Source organism: Paramormyrops kingsleyae, chromosome 4 (assembly GCF_048594095.1).
Source record: "Paramormyrops kingsleyae isolate MSU_618 chromosome 4, PKINGS_0.4, whole genome shotgun sequence".
NCBI classification, from domain to species: domain Eukaryota; kingdom Metazoa; phylum Chordata; class Actinopteri; order Osteoglossiformes; family Mormyridae; genus Paramormyrops; species Paramormyrops kingsleyae.
Genome location: NC_132800.1, coordinates 33,344,824 through 33,363,437, shown reverse-complemented (window position 1 = coordinate 33,363,437; position 18,614 = coordinate 33,344,824). Strand labels below are relative to the sequence as shown.

At 40.9% G+C, this 18,614-nt stretch overlaps 3 protein-coding genes across 9 annotated transcripts; 1 reads left to right on the top strand and 2 right to left on the bottom strand.

Moving 5' to 3' along the window:
* Window positions 1-5,400: 5,400 nt before the first annotated feature.
* On the bottom strand, window positions 5,401-8,393 carry LOC111845862 (5-beta-cholestane-3-alpha,7-alpha-diol 12-alpha-hydroxylase-like). The gene has a single exon (XM_023815556.2). It carries the CDS (start codon window positions 8,356-8,358, stop codon window positions 6,823-6,825), a length of 1,536 nt encoding a protein of 511 aa, XP_023671324.2. The 5' UTR covers window positions 8,359-8,393; the 3' UTR covers window positions 5,401-6,822.
* Window positions 8,394-11,548: 3,155 nt separating this feature from the next.
* On the bottom strand, window positions 11,549-15,156 carry LOC111845925 (atypical chemokine receptor 2). 7 transcript variants are annotated; one of them, XM_023815657.2, is made up of 4 exons: window positions 14,129-15,156; window positions 13,879-14,028; window positions 13,462-13,553; window positions 11,549-13,090 (listed from the first exon to the last, which is right to left on the bottom strand). In XM_023815657.2, exon 4 carries the CDS (start codon window positions 13,075-13,077, stop codon window positions 12,022-12,024), a length of 1,056 nt encoding a protein of 351 aa, XP_023671425.1. In that variant the 5' UTR covers window positions 13,078-13,090; window positions 13,462-13,553; window positions 13,879-14,028; window positions 14,129-15,156; the 3' UTR covers window positions 11,549-12,021. The 7 variants fall into 7 exon arrangements, with proteins under 7 accessions (XP_023671425.1, XP_023671426.1, XP_023671423.1 ...); XM_023815658.2 differs by having other exon boundaries at window positions 13,462-13,520; XM_023815655.2 differs by having other exon boundaries at window positions 13,462-14,028.
* Window positions 15,157-15,389: 233 nt separating this feature from the next.
* higd1a (HIG1 hypoxia inducible domain family, member 1A) lies at window positions 15,390-18,201 on the top strand. The gene is made up of 4 exons (XM_023815661.2): window positions 15,390-15,534; window positions 16,331-16,414; window positions 16,719-16,853; window positions 17,216-18,201. The coding sequence occupies exons 2-4, from the start codon at window positions 16,336-16,338 to the stop codon at window positions 17,287-17,289; spliced, it is 288 nt and encodes a 95-aa protein (XP_023671429.1). The 5' UTR covers window positions 15,390-15,534; window positions 16,331-16,335; the 3' UTR covers window positions 17,290-18,201.
* The last annotated feature ends 413 nt before the right edge of the window (window positions 18,202-18,614 follow it).

Sequence of the window (18,614 nt, the reverse complement as noted above, 5' to 3'; positions counted from 1 at the left end):
TCAGAGCTCTGCTCTGCCTGTGCTCAAGATTTGTTTCTATGTAACAAAAGAATGCTCCTCCCACTGTGTATAAAGAGCCCGCCCAGTTGCTTTCCCTGTAAGTTTCAATTTTAAGTAACTGAATGTACCCAGTATCTCTTAAGGTGGGCATGTTGAATGAGGTACGAATCTCGCTGTGGCTCATAAGGAAAAGGGACATATAATCAAAAATAACACAAGGGAAAACCAGAAAATAAAGGAACTACACAGAGTTAAAACAAAACTAAAATAAACAGAAATTAAGGTAGGGACCAACCCTTTGAACACAATATTGATGGTGGCGAGGAACTCAGGAAACTATAGAAACTGAAAAGGGAATAAACTAGTAAATACAGTCAGGGAAGAAAATCATTTGAACTCCTGCTGATTTTGTAAGTTTGCCCATTAACAAAGAAATGATCAGTCTATAATTGCAATGGTAGGTTTATTTGAACAGTGAGAGATCAAAAAAATGCATGTCAAATAAGTTATAAATTAATTTGCATTCGCAACTGAGAAACTGCACTGCAACAGATGGAACAACCATACAGGGAAAACCAACAAACCAACAAGGAACAAAACAAAAGCAGGCACCTAAATGCACAGACAACAATGACTTAATAAAGGGCAAGTGTGCACCATCACAAAAATGAACCAATCAACCAAATAAATACAAATACAAACACAACCAAAATCAAACAGGACACAAGCAGGTCAAACCCTTCACTGGAAAATAAGGAAAGATAATAACAAACACTGGGAAGACAAAAAACCAGTAAAAACAAACAAACAGGTGAGACTGGCCAAAGAGGTGTTTTGAAACCTCTGACATGCAAAAACTTATGACGACACTGAACCAGAATGACAACATGCTAAGCAAATAAATAATGTGTAATTGCTTTACTTTCTGTAGAAAATTCAAGAATAAAACACTGCAAAAGTCACATATTAAAAAGTTTAATTAATTAATGTACAAACACACTGAAATGATTGAAAATCATAAAGTGTTAAACACCAACTCAAGTCTGCAAACAGTAAAGATATTCGTTTCAGTGGATATACTGAAATTTTTCTACTGAAACATTTCTGTTAACATTTTAAACAGGTGAGATGATGCCAACAAGCTTTCTCAATCGGACCCGTTACCCAGTTCCAGTCATAACTCCTTAAGTCTGGATTTAGCACTCAGACACCTGGAATTTACAGACTGCTAACTTGTTGCGACTGGCCCTGCATGGACGCTAACTGTCAGATATCGGCCCTGCCTGCTAGGCACCGGCTATAATCCTTACCTGCTAGCCACCAGCTATCAGCCCTGTCTGCTAGCCTCCAGCTATAATCCTTACCTGCTAGCCACCAGCTATCGGCCCTGCCTGCTAGCCTCCAGCTATAATCCTTACCTGCTAGCCACCAGCTTTCGGCCCTGCCTGCTAGCCTCCAGCTATAATCCTTACCTGCTAGCCTCCAGCTTTCGCCCCTGCCTGCTAGCCACCAGCTATCGGCCCTGCCTGCTAGCCACCAGCTATAATCCTTACCTGCTAGCCTCCAGCTTTCGGCCCTGCCTGCTAGTCTCCAGCTATAATCCTTACCTGCTAGCCTCCAGCTTTCGGCCCTGCCTGCTAGTCTCCAGCTATAATCCTTACCTGCTAGCCTCCAGCTTTCGGCCCTGCCTGCTAGTCTCCAGCTATAATCCTTACCTGCTAGCCTCCAGCTTTCGCCCCTGCCTGCTAGCCACCAGCTATCGGCCCTGCCTGCTAGCCTCCAGCTATAATCCTTACCTGCTAGCCTCCAGCTTTCGGCCCTGCCTGCTAGCCTCCAGCTTTCGGTCCTGCCTGCTAGCCTCCAGCTATTCGGCCCTGCCTGCTAGCCTCCAGCTTTCGCCCCTGCCTGCTAGCCACCAGCTATCGGCCCTGCCTGCTAGCCTCCAGCTATAATCCTTACCTGCTAGCCTCCAGCTTTCGGCCCTGCCTGCTAGCCTCCAGCTTTCGGCCCTGCCTGCTAGCCTCCAGCTATTCGGCCCTGCCTGCTAGCCTCCAGCTATCGGCCCTGCCTGCTAGCCTCCAACTATTCGGCCCTGCCTGCTAGCCTCCAGCTATTCCTAGTATCAAAGTATGTGAGCATTCCTAGCTACATTACATGTGGTAAAGTGGTTTATCTTCATTTATTATGTCACTAATTGTTGTATTGTGTTTTTATATCTTTGTGGGGCTTTGCTACAAGCCCACATGGGCCTAGTATTACTCCTTTTCCATTTCCAATTACTCCGTTTGAAGATACACGGTATGATAGCTTTGCCAATTTAACTTTTTTTCACTGTTTGCTGTAGACAGACCTTATCATATCCATCTCAGTTAACAGTTATAGTGTCTATGAACATGTCAAAGTGGTTGCTTTTGACTGAGGAGTCTCTTCATTTTTACTGTTTACTGATTTTGAGAAAACATTTTACTACTGTTGAAACTTCCCCCTCTATGAGTATAATCTCTACCAGTGTGGTGACTACTTCAAAAGGCTGTAACATTAAGTATAAATATCTAGTTTTGTTATTGTTATCAATACTGGGAAATGTTGAGACCAATCCAGGCCCTGGTACACCAGTACAATGTTTTACACCTGAAGATTTTAAATCTCAAACTGGTCTTGGGATTATTCACATCATCCATCCATCCATTGTCCAACCCGCTTATCCTACTGGGTCGTGGGTGGTCTGGAGCCTATCCCGGAAGCAACGGGCACGAGGCAGGGAACAACCCTGGACGGGGGGCCAGCCCATCGCAGGGCACACTCACACACCATTCACTCACACATGCACACCTAAGGGCAATTCAGCAACGCCAATTAGCCTCAGCATGTCTTTGGACTGTGAGGGGAAACCAGTGCTAAACACTGCACCACCATGCCGCCCCGCATTTTATTTGCAGTTATATTAATTTGTCCAGTTACTTATGAGCCCCTGAAAGGAGGGGATCGTGTAGAAAAATTACTTTAGTTCCCCACATTTTTATACAATGTTTTTGTTCTACCCACTGAATTTTTAGGGTCCCTTAGTTGAGGTGGTCAGAACCGAATTGGGGGGTCCTGGTGCTCTATTTTTACATCAGGTGGCGTAGTCGAGGCAGATAAGGATTATCGTCACATATGTGACCTAGCCGTGACAATCACACCTAACTCCCCACACGTTCAGTCTTTCATGGAGAGCAATGGACACCGCACTCTCTGTGGGGCGTGTATGACATCATCTCTTAATTTAATGGCATATGTGTATGGCAGTACTCCCAGCCCTTGAACGACACTGGAGTACTTCTTCATTAGTATGTCATGAAATTGACTGATTAACCCCTGATCATAAGTCTGCACTCCGCTTGTCTCATAGATAGTACAGACTTGTTTCACAAGGCCTGACTCATGCCCATCAGGCACTATTACAAAATCCAGTTTGCGTGTGTGTGCGATTTCTAACCGTAACCCGTCATGGATCCAGGCAGATTTGGGGCGTGGGCAAGGCATGATACAGGTTGAGAAGGAGGTGGACGACCCACTTGTGGCTCACAGGACAAATCAGGGTTTATTAACTGAACTAAAAAAAAAAAAAACACAAGACTAATTACAAAACAGGGCTAGAAGGCAGGTATGCAAGTAAACAGGTAGGCAGGTAAACAATATCCAACACACAATGAACCACTGGAGAACTGACCTGAGGCAGGGACTCTAATACTAAGGGGTAACGAGTAACACAGGACAGGTGAGACTAATTAAGAAGGACTAGTAAAACAGGCAACAGGTGAAACTAAAACATGAAACTCAAACTAGGAAACAGAATCTAACAATGGGGATAACAGACCGGTAAAATACAATCAAGGGCAAAAAAACAAAATCTAATACAAATGAAAACACAGGGACTAGATAACTGATACAACCATATATTACTCCTGGTACCATGTATTGATATGACCTTTTCTTAGACCGTTTATAATCATCCATTCACTTTTCCAATCCCGCACTCCTGTCGTCATCAGGCCGTGGCTCCTGCTTAGGACAGTTACAACAGCATATCTTTACAAAAGGTCCCAGTTCTGTTGTGAGGTGACGTGACCAGGAACTGTGTAAGTCCCAGGTCCAGACGGCCCAGGAACTTGTAACCAGGGACCAGGTTCCGGAACTTCGATGTGAAATACATCAATGCGATCTAATCTGAATTGAATTCCCACGTTCAATGATTTACCTTGAGTCTTCTTTTTGAAAAAGCCAAGAAGGCTAAATAGGTTTTTAAAGCTGAAGGTTTTCATCTGGGTTCGCGTGAATTCCAGCTTTTTTGTGCATGCTGTAGTGCTTGGTTTCTCCGCCGTCCTTCGGCCGTCGCAAGTTAAGTTCAGCTCAGCTATTTTTTCCAGCCGCGGACGAGCCCTTCTCCCTGTTTAAGTGCGAAAATACTCGGTGCTGTATCTCCAGGTGATCGAAACTAACGACGCCAATGGTCACGTGGTTTGGAGAGCATGACTGTCATACATGGGTCACAGATTATGTGACGTGGTCTCTGATCAGCTCCCTGTAGCTACATTAGTCAGATTAAACAGTTTATTCCTGCCTGAAACCTGTCATTGTTGGATGTGTCATGCACCTTTTGTGTACACAATAATACATTAAATTTTTAGTTTTGTGTAATTCATGTGTAATGAATTTTAATTGTTATGCTGATATTAGAGAATTGTTCCAGTTATTTGCACTTGCTGCTTAATTGAATGCCAGATAAAATATCTTTTACTCTAAGCGTATCATGATTTTATTTCACGGTAGCTAATAAGGCCAGTTGCCGCAACGGTAAAGAGATGTTAATATGAAGACAGGATGATGGTAGCTATGGCTAAGACCGTAAGTCTCTTGGACGGAAAGTGAGAATAAGGTTGGTGGGTGCTGGGGGGTCATTTTTTTTCCTTTCCAGATGGTAGATGAGTTCTCCTCGTGTATTCTGGTGACAAGTGATGTTAGAGTGTTGCTGAAATATTGCAACAGCATGTGTTGCAAAAGTGTGACATTTGCCTCAGGGGGTGCACCTTGGGAAGACAGTTCATATGTGCTTAATGGTAATATTTGGTTAATTATTTACTCCTTTAAGGGTTGTAGGGTTTAAATCGAGTTTTTTGGAAGGTACTATGAACTGCAGTTGGTGCTGTGAAGCAGATAATGGGACAGCGAGACCTTGATTGAAACCTGGAACAAAGCTACTACTCTGGTATCTGGATCCTGTGGCATCATAAAAAATTACCCTGAAAAACGTGTGCCTACCGTAAATGTCGCCATTTCTTACCCAAAAAGAGGAATGATTAAGTATATATGATTATCTGGTATTTATTACTGAAGTGACTAAAACTGAGACATGAGAAATAAACCGAAAATCAGAGTTTTATTTTCTCTTCGAAACACACAATATGACTATACCCAGATGATATCCTTGAAGATGAGTCCAGCTGCAATCTGATGTTGAACCTTGGCGTTTGTTTGCAAGTGATTGTGGAATATTGAGATAAACTGAGAAACTGCGCAATCCTAAATTACTTCATCACACTGAGTATATACCTTCACCTGCTTCAGTGGAAATACTCAACTGTAGAGCCTCATCTACAGCTCAATAATGTGTGAGAAAATCAGACTTTTTATCACTTTCACACTATATCCTGTAATACATAGCCTTAGCAATGATTTAGAATATGGATGGACTGGCATTGAAAGCATCCATTTCCATACAAAACACACATAACAAGACCACCTCCTAGTGGTGAGAGAGTGAGAGTGCATAATTTCATTCACCCCGGCTGCTTTTATGTACATGTACTGTAGTGAGAGTTGAATGTTTCATTTTGTCTTAAACTTTACATAAATCCCACATTCCAGGCTGGTTAATCTTAAACCAGGATCTTTGACTCGGTGCACTGAAACACAGGAATGGTAACATCCTGTCCGACATCGATAACAACTGTGAAAGGAAGGGAACTAGAGACCGTTTCCAACACTATACGGCCGACAGGAACCCGGCAGAATAATATTATAGACATCAAGGGGTCTGTCCCTTATGAAATACCAATTGGAAAGTCCTATCTGCATTTGGTAACACTTTATTTGGTATACAGAGTATTTATAACTTTTCAACAACTTATTAGGTGAGATTGAACAATTAATATAACATTGGTTGAGTTAGTAGTCAAATTCAATTAAATTATAAGATTACGTAGGTATGTTTATGAATGTTACTTATACTCTATATACTGTGTATTTTGGTAATCATACGAAAACTGTGTATTTTGGTAATCAACGAAACAGCTGAATTGTTGGATCTCAGCTAATTACAAATCCTCTGTGGGTGGACTATCCAAATACGGCGCTAGACTACAGTTTGTTAATTGATGGCCGTAGTACATTTCTCCCGCCTGATGTGACAACAAGCAATGATTTGAAAAATGAAAAAATGAAATTCAGTATTGAAGTGCAAAATAAAAGAAATGAACCAGGAACAGCTACAGTATATAATGTACAGGCAGTCCATTGCCTAAGTAAGTCAAATTTGTAGGTAAGCTTGAAAAATAATAATACAGTACATAACAATAATTATTATGCGATAATAATACTAGTAAGTGCATACCGTACTGTACTGTACATTGAGCTGATGGACCACTGAAGCCACGCAATGAGGCCCGGAGCGGCCAATGGGGAAACTCGGGAGAATTCCTGGTGGACTGCTTAGCTGTCATGCCAGTCAGAAACAACACTAGGCACACTACTAAGTGCTTTGAAATCTAGCACCCTTTGGAGTTAAAAGCGTAACCTGTATCTGAACTGGATGTCTCGGCTTGGATGCATTGATCCGAAACCCCAACGGCTGACATCAAATGCGGGAATCTCCTCCTCGGGGTATTTTAGCTCAAAATCAAAGTATGTGAGCATAAGGAAGACAAACTGCTTCAGCTCATTGGTGGCGAAGAAACGGCCTGGGCACATACTGACCCCAGCCCCCCAGGGCATGCTGTAGTATTTGACCTTCTTCCCATTCTTGTAAAAGTCAGTTTTTTTCGTCCCTTCAGGTGTCAGGAAGCGATCGTACTTGAAGGTCATTGGGTGAGGGTGGACCTCTGGGTCAATTTGCACGGCCGTGTAGGGGAAGAGGGCCACACGGTCGCCCTGGCGGATATTGTACTCACGCCCGTTGGCCATCTTGAGGGACATGTCCTTCTTCACGAATCGGGTGAGCACTGGGGCAGCCGTAAGCCGCAAGGTCTCTTCCACTGCGCTATCAAGGACGGGTGTCTGGAGCAGCATATCTCGTGTCAGGTTGATGAGTGGGCCTCCGGACTTCACTGCCTGCCCGGTCACTCTCAGAACCTCCTCCACTTCCTTGCGCACAGCTGTCATTGCCTCTGGATGCTTCATGAGGAACAGGAGTAACCAGAAAGATGATGGTCCCGTGTTTCCCTGGGAAGCCCAAAGTAGTAAGAATATGTGTCGGTCCACCATCGATGGATCCATCCCAAGTTCTTCCCTCACCTGCTTACTCTCCATCACCCAGCCATTGACATTCTGCTTCGTATTTATGTTCTTGGTTGACAATCTGCTCCAGAATAGCCTCTTCAACCTCTCAGCCTCTCTTTTGTCCCAGGGAGCTAGGGTCCTGTAGGCCAAGTTAGGGAACAGCTTGTCATATTTACGGAACTCGTGAAACAGGTCATTGGACTGGACTCGGTCAAGCTCTCTGGCTTTCTCCATCATCTCTGAGGAGTTAGCTGCCTCGTTACCAAACAGGGATAGGTAGCCAGCCCGGAAGACAATGTTGTAGCTGTAGTGAAACAGACCGTCCTCCTGCCAGGGGCTCGGAGCAGCCCCTTGTCCCACTTTGTGTAGCAGCAGATTCTGCAGGTTGCTCATCATGGCTTGAGTCATGACCACCAGGCCGTCACCCATCAAGTGCTTGGTGAAGATTGCATGATTTATCTTCTCTTCATCTTCGAAGGATTTGTAGCTGAAAACAATCTCTACCAGCTTCTTTGCAAACTCAGAGAAGTCCAAATTTGTCCTGGCCTCTTTCACTATCTTCCCAAAGGAGAGCGGGTCCATGACAAATGTAAAGCAGATCCCACCCATCTGTGCTGTAAAAATATCCCCATGTTTTTCCTTCATCCTCTGGAGAAATGCGGCAGTGCTCCTACGGAACTCCAACACGTGGCCCAACCAAGGAATCGGTCCCATGTCCAGTGGAGGCTCTCCGGGGCGTCGTCTGCGCAAGGCTCCCAGGAGGTACAGCCCTCCTATCAGACAGGCCAGCAGTGCCAGGAGAATCGGCAACAGCAGTCCCATCTTGCAGTGCTCACGCCTCTCAGAGCTCTGCTCTGCCTGTGCTCAAGATGTTTTGCTATGTAACAAAAGAATGCTCCTCCCACTGTATAAAGAGCCCACCTAGTTGTTTTCCCGGTAAGTTTCAGCTTTATCTGTCTGTGTGTAACGAGTATCGTATGTGGAAATCCCCTCTGTATCTGATTTTTGGCTCACTGCTAGAATGTGAAATGTCATGTCCTGTTCTTATGTCTAATATTTGGAGCCACTACAACACCTGAGTAAGCCAGTACATAAACAATAGCACAAGCATAACTAACTTATAATCTATAATTTATTATATTAAAATGATAAATATGATAATTTCCGTATTTATCCTTACGCCGGGAAATCCTGATTCTACGTTGTATACTTTGTTAATGCTTAAAATGTAATGTTATGCAATTTAATACTGGAAAGAGGTGTTTCCGAAACCTGTGACATACAAACCATTATACAAACCTTTGCGACCACACTGAATCAGAATAACGGCATGCTTAGCAAATAACCAATGCGTAATGAGCACAAAGAGGAATGATTAAGTATATATCACTATCTGGCATTTATTACTGAAGTGACTAAAACTCACATATAATAACAGTCATTTCTCAGAACATCTGAAAAAGGTGAAGAGAGATCTTCTTTGGAATGATTTGAATGAACAATCTAATCACAGAAGTAAATGGCTTTACTTTCTCTAGAATGTCCAAGAATAAGCACTGCAAAAGTTCTTTATTTCAAAGTTTTTTAAAAAGTTTATCTAATTTATCTAACTTATTTCTGAAAACCATAAGGTGTTAAACCCCAGCAGCTCTGACAGTCTGTTAACAGATTAAAGATATTTCTTTCAGTGGAAATACTGAAATATTTCTACTCAATTATTATTATTTATAAGTGTTATTATTTGACATTTTTAACAGGTGACATCATGATATCTGCAGCCAACCGATGGAGATCATGGTTGTCATACTTTGGTCACGGGTCAGGTGACATGGTCTATGATCAGATACCTGTAGTTTCGTTGATCTTTCCTGTTAAACAGCTTGTTCCTATTTGAATTCTGTCATTTTGAGATGAGTCATGCACTTTCAGCTCTTTGCCTATGTTGTAATACACTAAACGTTTAGTTTAGAATGCCAGATAAGATATCCCTAAGAGTGCCATGACTTCACAGTAGCTAATAGGGCCAGTTGGTGCAACAGTAAACAGATGTGAATATGAGGACAAGATAATGGTAACTTTGCCCAAGGGTGTAAGTCAAAGTTTGGGGGGGGGTCATTTTCTTTCCTTTCCAGATGGTGGATAATTTCTGGATTTCTCCTCGTGTATTCTAGTGACAAGTGATGTTAGAGTAGAATGTTACTGTAATATTGCAACAGCATGTGTTGCAAAATTGTGACATTTACCTTGGGGGGTGCACCTTGGGAAGATATGTGCTTAATGATATCATTTGGTTAATTATTGGTTAATTATTGGGACAGCGAGACCTTGATTGAAACCTGGAACAAAGCTACTACTCTGATATCTGGATCCGGTGGAATCATAAAAAATTACCTTGAAAGACGTGTGTCTACCGTAAATGTCGCCATTCCTCCCCCCCCCCCCCCCCCCATGACATGAGAAATAAACCGAAAATCAGAGTTTTATTTTCTCTTCGAAACACACAATATGACTATACCCAGATGATATCCTTGAAGATGAGTCCAGCTGCAATCTGATGTTGAACCTTGGCGTTTGTTTGCAAGTGATTGTGGAATATTGAGATAAACTGAGAAACTGCGCAATCCTAAATTACTTCATCACACTGAGTATATACCTTCACCTGCTTCAGTGGAAATACTCAACTGTAGAGCCTCATCTACAGCTCAATAATGTGTGAGAAAATCAGACTTTATCACTCTTCACACTATATCCTGTAATACATAGCCTTAGCAATGATTTAGGATATGGATGAACTAGCATTGAAAGAATCCATTTCCATACAAAACACACATAACAAGACCACCTCCTAGTGGTGAGAGTGTATAATCTCATTCACCCCGGCTGCTTTTATGTACATGTAGTGAGAGTTGAATGTTTCATTTTGTCTAAAACTTTACATAAATCCCACATTCCAAGCTGATTCATCTTAAACCAGGATCTTTGACTCGGTGCACTGAAACACAGGAATGGTAACATCCTGTCCGACATCGATAACAACTGTGTATGGAAAGGAACAAGGGGCCGTTTCCAACACTATAAAGCTGACAGGAACCAGCAGAATAATATGATAGACATCAAGGGGTCGGTCCCTTATGAAATACCAATTGGAAAGTCATAACTGCATTTGGTAACACTTTATGTGGATAGTCCGCCTACAGAGTGTATATAAAGTATTTGTATCATTTCAACAACTTATTAGTTGAGATTCAACAATTAATATAACCATCGGTGTTCCATTGTTTCCATTGTTACAACGCCATTACTGACAAAAACTTTTATATATATATAAAAATCTTTTTTATATATTTTTTTCCCTGTTTAATCTAAGGATTAAACCAAGCAAGCGGCGTGATGTCCATTGGATAGACATTGTGGTTCATGTATTAGGACTCGGATAAAGAGGACACAGTGCTTCAGGGTGTCCAGATACGGCTTATACTGTACAAGGTCTCAGCCTGAGTGCATGCAGAGGAGCAGACAGAGAGGAAGAGAGAGTTCAGGTCGGGGAATAGCAGGAAGGAAGGCCAGGCCACACACGCGCACAGCCACACTGAGGGAGGAAAGCAGAGCATGCAAAGGAATCTGGACTCATCACTCGTCTTGTACATCACGGGATTGTCCTGCATTGAAAAACAAGCTGCTGTGTCCCACTTCATGCATCAGGAAAGAATGGTGGTCAATGCAAGTAGCCCCCCCAGAGAAGATTATATCATGGAGCGTCCCTTACTGTCAGTGTGCCAAACACAGAGCAAATGCACACAAACTTAGCCAGCACAGGCTAACACCATTCAGACAGACCTGTGGGGAGTATCCTGTCTGTAATATATTACTGACGTGAGTAACTTTTCCCAACAGTGTTACACTATGAGTCACCCCCTCCCCCTCATTGGCATCTCCTAAAAGGATCAGGAAGGCTGCAGAATCTGGTGTTACATGCCATCATATTCCCATTGACGCACTGACAATAATTCACTGCCGTCCAAACCTGCACGAATTTATTTGTTATTATTTTCAAGTAGATGTACATTAAGAGAAAATATCTGCGTACAACTGCAGACAAACGGCACAAAGAAAAGTACAACAGCTCAATGGTTCCACTGCCCTATGCAATCCAAAGCTTCCATTCCCATTTCTCTGCACTTTCTGTCCACACTCACACTGCAGTGCAAATGTTTTTAACAAATATATATCAGTGAAACATTTCAGCATGCAGTATTTCTTATTACAGTAAAGGCAAGGCAGGGGTATTCTGTAATTCTAATATGCATATACTGTAGCAGACATGGAGTATACGTAACATAGCTGTAAATGTGAGAATTAGTATACATACTGTGTACATACTGTATATAGCTACTGATTTCATGTTATGAATGCTTCATGTAATAATAAAAACATGAGAAACACGGCAAGTAAAAAATATGTATACAAATGGCCTTTAACTGCAGTTTAGTCACAGGTGAGGTGCCGTACTGTAGTGAGCTCTATCCCAGTGAATGGACTCGTGCTTCGCGAGGCCTCCAGTGAATTCTCTCTCCCTTTCTGGCAGATTGTCTTCAGGGCGTTACATATGTTCCTTTGGACCCTTCGGTTTACAAAGGCATACAAAATGGGATTGAGGCAGGCGTGAATGAAAGCGAGACTCTCTGTGCCTTGCATAGCAAAATCGAGGTTGTGGCTTGTGGCACAGTCGGAAATCACATGCAGATCTTGCAAGGCGTGTAAGAACAGGACGACACTGTAAGGGAACCACAGCACGAAAAATACCGCTATGAGGAGGAGGGCCAGCTTCAGCAGCGTCGACCTTTTACCGGGGTTCGACTTATTCAAAACGCACGAAATGCGCATGTAGAAGAAGACCATGGCCAGGAATGGTATGAGAAACCCCGAGATGATGAGCAAGAACCTCAGGGCTATTTTCTGGTGTGACACTGCCCCCTCCCCAAAACTGAGAACACAGCGCTTCTGCCCTTCAATCTCCTCCACATCCACGAAGATCACACTGGGCAGGGTGGCCAGCAGGGAGAGAACCCACACCAGGGCACATGCTCCGAGTCTCCAGGGAGGTACGGCCAGAGCGGTGCCACCCCAGACTATCTGCAGGTAGGCATCCAGGCTCACGCATGTTATGAAGAATATACTACTGTACATGTTCAGGGTGTAAATCATAGTGATAACTTTGCAGCCAATTAGACCGAAGATCCAATGTTTCACGATGTAAGCAGTCCAGAAGGGCAGAGTTAATGCAAACAAGATGTCAGAGACAGCCATATTTAGAAGGAATACAGACACAGTCTTTTTGTTCTTAGTAGACCTGATCAAAAAAATGATTAGAAATACATTTCCTACAACGCCAAGTATACTTACAACTGAATAAAGGATGGGCAGAAAAACTTTCCCGAATGCCCTAACGTGCGTCTTTTCGCACGGTGCAAAATGATGGCTGTAATCATCAGTATAGTAGCCCTCATAATTGTAATCCAAATCTTGGCTGGCGTTCATCATAACTGCATTCGCACTGCAGAAAAAATGAGCAATAACATATTTGTCCAGCGTTCATGTTCTATACCTTAGACACAAGTCAAAAACCCTCATATAATTAATTACTTAAACAGGAAAAGTAATGAATATGAGAGGTAATGTGACTGTGAAGGAAATAAGTTCTTAATTACACGAGAAAATACATTTAATTAACTAATTCCAGTGTTGACTCAGTATTTATTTCATATGACCCAATCTGTATTGTAACAAAGCCACACTTTCTAGTTTTCAAACTCTGAATGCATGAGAATATTTCAATTTAATTTAAGGTAAAGACTTAGGAAATAGTTCTGTTAGCTTTTCAAATGGATGTCATCTTGATACTAAAGCAATCAGGAAAAGACTTACCAACCGAATTCAACCTCGTGTTTCCTCAGACCTTTCCTGTGGAGTGCAATTTTGCTTGCCTGGAAAAAAATGAAAAGACACCTCCCTTCTGACTAGATTCATTGGGGAGGGGGTGCGTGCAGTAAATATTTCCAATGTAGCCTCCTACTTTTTCAACCACTATCTCCTTTGTTATTATATTTTACACAACTATACATATTCTGTATACAAAGTTACAGTAGAGACATGGATATCCTGGCATATTCAGGGGGTCCTGCACCTTACATATATGTGAAATAGGCAGCCCCCCCCCCAAAGGTGGCATTTTGTTACAGGGCCCAGAATTCCTAACTACAACCCAGGCAGTATACACCTCTTGCACGTTCGTTTATCATATATAAAGTTACAATTCCTGCAATTTAAAAAAATGAGGGACACCTTTTTTTCCCACTAGGTCTGTTACGGGTGTACTGCAGAGCTTTCGAAAACATCGGAAATTCCTTCTCATGTTCCAGGACCCGCCGGCATTTCATCTTTTTGCCACCTAGTGGCAAAAATACGTATTGCAGTTTTAATCCACTCGTTATTCTGAAATTAATTGGAATCTAGTCAGAATAATTAAAGAGATATTTGAAATGATAGTGAAGAAATATACACTCTAAACCGGATAGTGATCCGGGATACATACAGTGCAGTGTTTCCGCAGGTAATATTTCTCCGTGGCGACCTGCCATGACAAAAACATTAATCCAACCAATCAATCATCAAATCAAGTGGTAGACAATCTTATGTCCATCCCCCCCCATTTATTCAGTTCATTATGAGACTGAATTACATCACAATTAAGGCCCAATCCCAATACCCCCACATTTTGTAATATTCTAGGGACACGTCAGTGGTATAATCAGGTTGTAATGTTAAAGTGACTTGTCCGTGTTATAAGCATGTTGTACTATTCCAGGGACTCCCGAGCAAAACAGGCAGCTCATAAGCGAGTGGTGTCCCGATTCCTAGGTAAAGATTTCAAGCCCTACCCCTTGTGGCTATATACGATCTGTGAAGTCAACTTCGGAAGGGAGCCGGAGGGCCCTCAAAATCTAGTGGTAGCTGTTTAATTTTTATATTAATTGGTTATGTGACTCATTAGTTAGCCTAATCTAATCCATTTTTATTCGGGTGAATATTTAGCTTCAAATTTTATTTTTATTTTTAGATCTCCAAATCTCCTGGTGGGAGGAAACTATGGTTTCTATATTTGGCAAATAAATACGGGGAAAACGCCTTGCATAACACTACAGTAGACAAGGGAGACGGACTGAAGCATTTAAGTAGCCCTTGGGGTAAATAAAATTAATTCCCCTTAAATTTGTCGGATGACTACGTTATCTGCTGAGCCACAGAGTATCACCCCCGGGAAAAGCACTTAAACTGCGCTGCATAATTGTCGAAACAGTTTAGAGTTTAAACTACGATTTAAATCTGACGCACACGGATCTAACTTTCATGCTTCCATCATGTCACATCATGTATTTTTCCCCTCCCTCTAGAAGCCCGTAAATTTTGGTATCCAAATCGTAGTAGGTCCATATTTACAGCCTAAAATGTGCAGTTACAATAATGAACAAATGTTACAAAATAAAATGTAATATACATTCACGAAAAAAGGAAGAAAAAAAAAGCATTGTGATATTCTTGCAACGCGTGTGTCCGGGCATTTTTCCCCAATCGCTATTCCGTAAACCACATGCTCCACAACCTTGTTGTATTCTGGGAAATGGTGTTTTGAGCAATATTGCTCTATTTGAAACAAACACATTAAAATATGCAGTAGAAGTACATGAACGGTAATATATGTAAGAATAGTAAGCAATCGTTTACTGAAATATGATTTTTTAAATGGGCGTTATTGACAGAGTCAGACGTGAAGCTGCAGTACATTAGAATGACATGACATTTACGTCATTATGACGCAAAAGGAAGTTGCATGTGAGTTACTTTCGGTATCGAAGACGTAGAGGTAATTTACCGGCATTGTTTCATCATTGCCCTGTGAAATCGTGTGGAAAGCCGACTTTACTCGTACTATAATAAGAGGTAAGATTCCCCTTCGTTTTGTGTATTTTACTTCTTAATGTATAACAGGTAGTATACGTGGGTTTAGCCATGTATTTATTTCAATCTGATTCATATTATACATATACCATGTTCTTATGAATATAGTTCATACACTGCTGGACATTGTTAAAATATAGATATTGACTCAGGTCAGGGTGTTAATCACATAAATCAGTTTCACATAAATCATATTTTGCTTGCGATCTGTCCGGTTTTGCGCTTGACCTTCGCTGCCGGTTCCGCTAAGCTGTAGGTGACTTACTCAGTACGATGATAAGTTCATTTTCATGTCATCCGGAACGTATACCACCGGTTTTTGTTATAAATGAGATTATTAGAATTTACTTAGACCATGTCTTTTATATTTCTAATGTCTCTCTACATTCATCATTCATAAGGAAATACGTGGGTGTTGATATGAGTTAATTATTTCATCATCCTATTTCCGTTAGGCTATTAAGCTCTTAAATAACATTTACTTATTATGTACCAACAGTAATAGTCTTACATGCATGTATTAACTGGTTGTATTTTCAGCTGAATCGAAGTTTTTGTAATTGAGAATAACCATCATTTAAGTAAACATAAATGCCGTGTAAACCATAATAAATGTAATGTATTGTGAATGTAATGTAAGCTTTCATCTTCCCATCCTGACCTGGAATGTTGCTCGGCGTATGCTCACGGATGTTTGTTAACATTTGAATTGTATGCGACTATGCGGAAATGTGCCAGTTTAATTTTCGGTAATATACCAATGATTGTCTTTTATTAGTCATCATGTCTGCCATTGAGACCTACGATGAGTCAGAGTCAAAGTTTCTGAGAAAGGCGAAGGAGAGCCCGTTTGTCCCCATAGGTTTGTATGCACATTATCTACCTATAATGTTATTATCATTTAGTCTGCCAAGCCCAGGACACCTTAAAGTAAATGTTAGCTGTGCCAGCTGTTATATAGAGTAGAGGCTATCATTCATACTCATGTGTGACATGAGGTGTTAGATTTAGAATATCGTATTAGATTGTTTAAATTTGGAGCGATGTATTTTTCATATGTTGTTTGAATAGCTGAAAGAAGCTTTTGAGGCTTGATTTTGGCTTTGGGTGGGAAAATGAGTATTTATCATATAAAGAAATCTCTGTTTTCCTCCCCTGTACATCAGGGATGGCAGGGTTCGCATCAATCGTGGCCTTCGGCCTCTACAGGCTGAAGACCAGAGGGAACACGAAGATGTCTGTGCACCTCATCCACATGCGAGTAGCTGCTCAGGGATTTGTAGTGGGAGCAATGACCCTTGGTAAGATCCCCCCCCCCGTCGTGTGGCCTCAGAATGGGGTTATAGTGAATGCATTTTAATGCACCTTGTCATCCATGCATGGCTACTATGCAGCTTTTTTTTTTACTGTGACGAATTAAAAGTGGCACATTTATTACAATGTTAAGTAAAAATCCCTCATTTGATGAGCCACAGTTGTAGTAGGTCGGATGTCAGTGAAGATCTGCTATAACGTACTGTATAACCTAAAGGTACTGCAGAAACAGCCAGTAACTGCATTTCCTCTAGTATGTTAAAAAACCGAAAGACTGTATATGACGGTAAGACCAATGGTGAGTTGCTATAGCTAACGTCACTTTTTCACCCCTTTTCTCTTTTTACAGGAGTTGTTTACTCAATGTGCAAAGAGTACTTTGCAAAACCAAGTCAGCAAGGAAAAGCACACCTGGACAAATAATTATTTTGTTAGTGGACATTACTGTAATGCATATACATACATCATATAACTAATTAAATTTTACAAGTATGTATATATGAAATGTAGCAAATTATGTATTGAAACAGGATTAGTCTGCTTAAGGAGTATAGCTTATTTATAAAAGGTAGTTGTTTTATAAAGAGAATAATGATCCATTCTCCGCTCTTGCAGTACCTTATATAATATTTGAGGTGATAAAACAAATTATTAAAAGGACTTGATGTGATACATCGTAACGTTACAACCCAACACATGTTTAAACCCATTTCATACATTTCATGTCCATTTAAACCGGAATGCTTACTGAATGTCAAATGTGTTGCTGTGTAAATGATGCCGTCATATAGAATCAAGATTTATATATATATATATATATATATATATATATATATATATCATTTAAATTTTCACATTATATATAAATATTCCCCATCTGCCAGAGTATATAAATCACTGTCCGCTATTTCAGATGGCTACGCATTACAGGGGGTATAGAAGTGTTTTGTGCAGATGGAGATCCCTAGCAGCCAATGATCATACTGTTAGGTATGAACTTGTCGTTTTATCCAAAGTTCAGTTTGGATAAACCAGGATTTTACACTTTTTTATCTAATAAGAATGCAGGAGCATGGCATAATTTTTATTGAGACTTAAAAAATACCATTTGTAGTATAATTGTGTGTGTGTGTGTGTGTGTGTGTGTGTATCAGTCCTGCGATGAGAAATTTTTAGTTCATTATCAGGTGGGTTTTACGAGACGGGAGAACAGTTTACTTAAAAATCCAGTGCAACAACTGGAGGGCAATTTATTCTCTTTATAAAATTGTAAAATGTATTAATGTGGATCACTTGAGTGTTTTTAACTGCAAATAAAACTTATTTTTAACATTTCGTATGGTCTGATTTGTACATTAATGGAAGTGTCTTTGTAAGTGTTACATAATTCAAGAAACAGTATTTTTGTGCCTACCGTATCGCAAAGTTTTAATACTCTTGCATAATTAGCTAAGGTAGAAAATGAATCCTCAGATTCATCATCCAATATTAAACCATTTTAGTTATGATACTGTATACAGTATACTATGTCAACTGTATACAGTTAACTTATTCACTTTAACACATCAGTATCTTTACCAGGAACTATGAATTTAATGCAGACATGTGATATTTGAAAAAGAGTACTAAGTTTTGTAACTGAAATACTGAAACTTGGTTCAGACCAAAAATGTGACGCAACCGTATGTTTCAAACCAACCACAGTCTGAAAATCCTCTGGAATATAACATTCATTACCAGGCCTAATA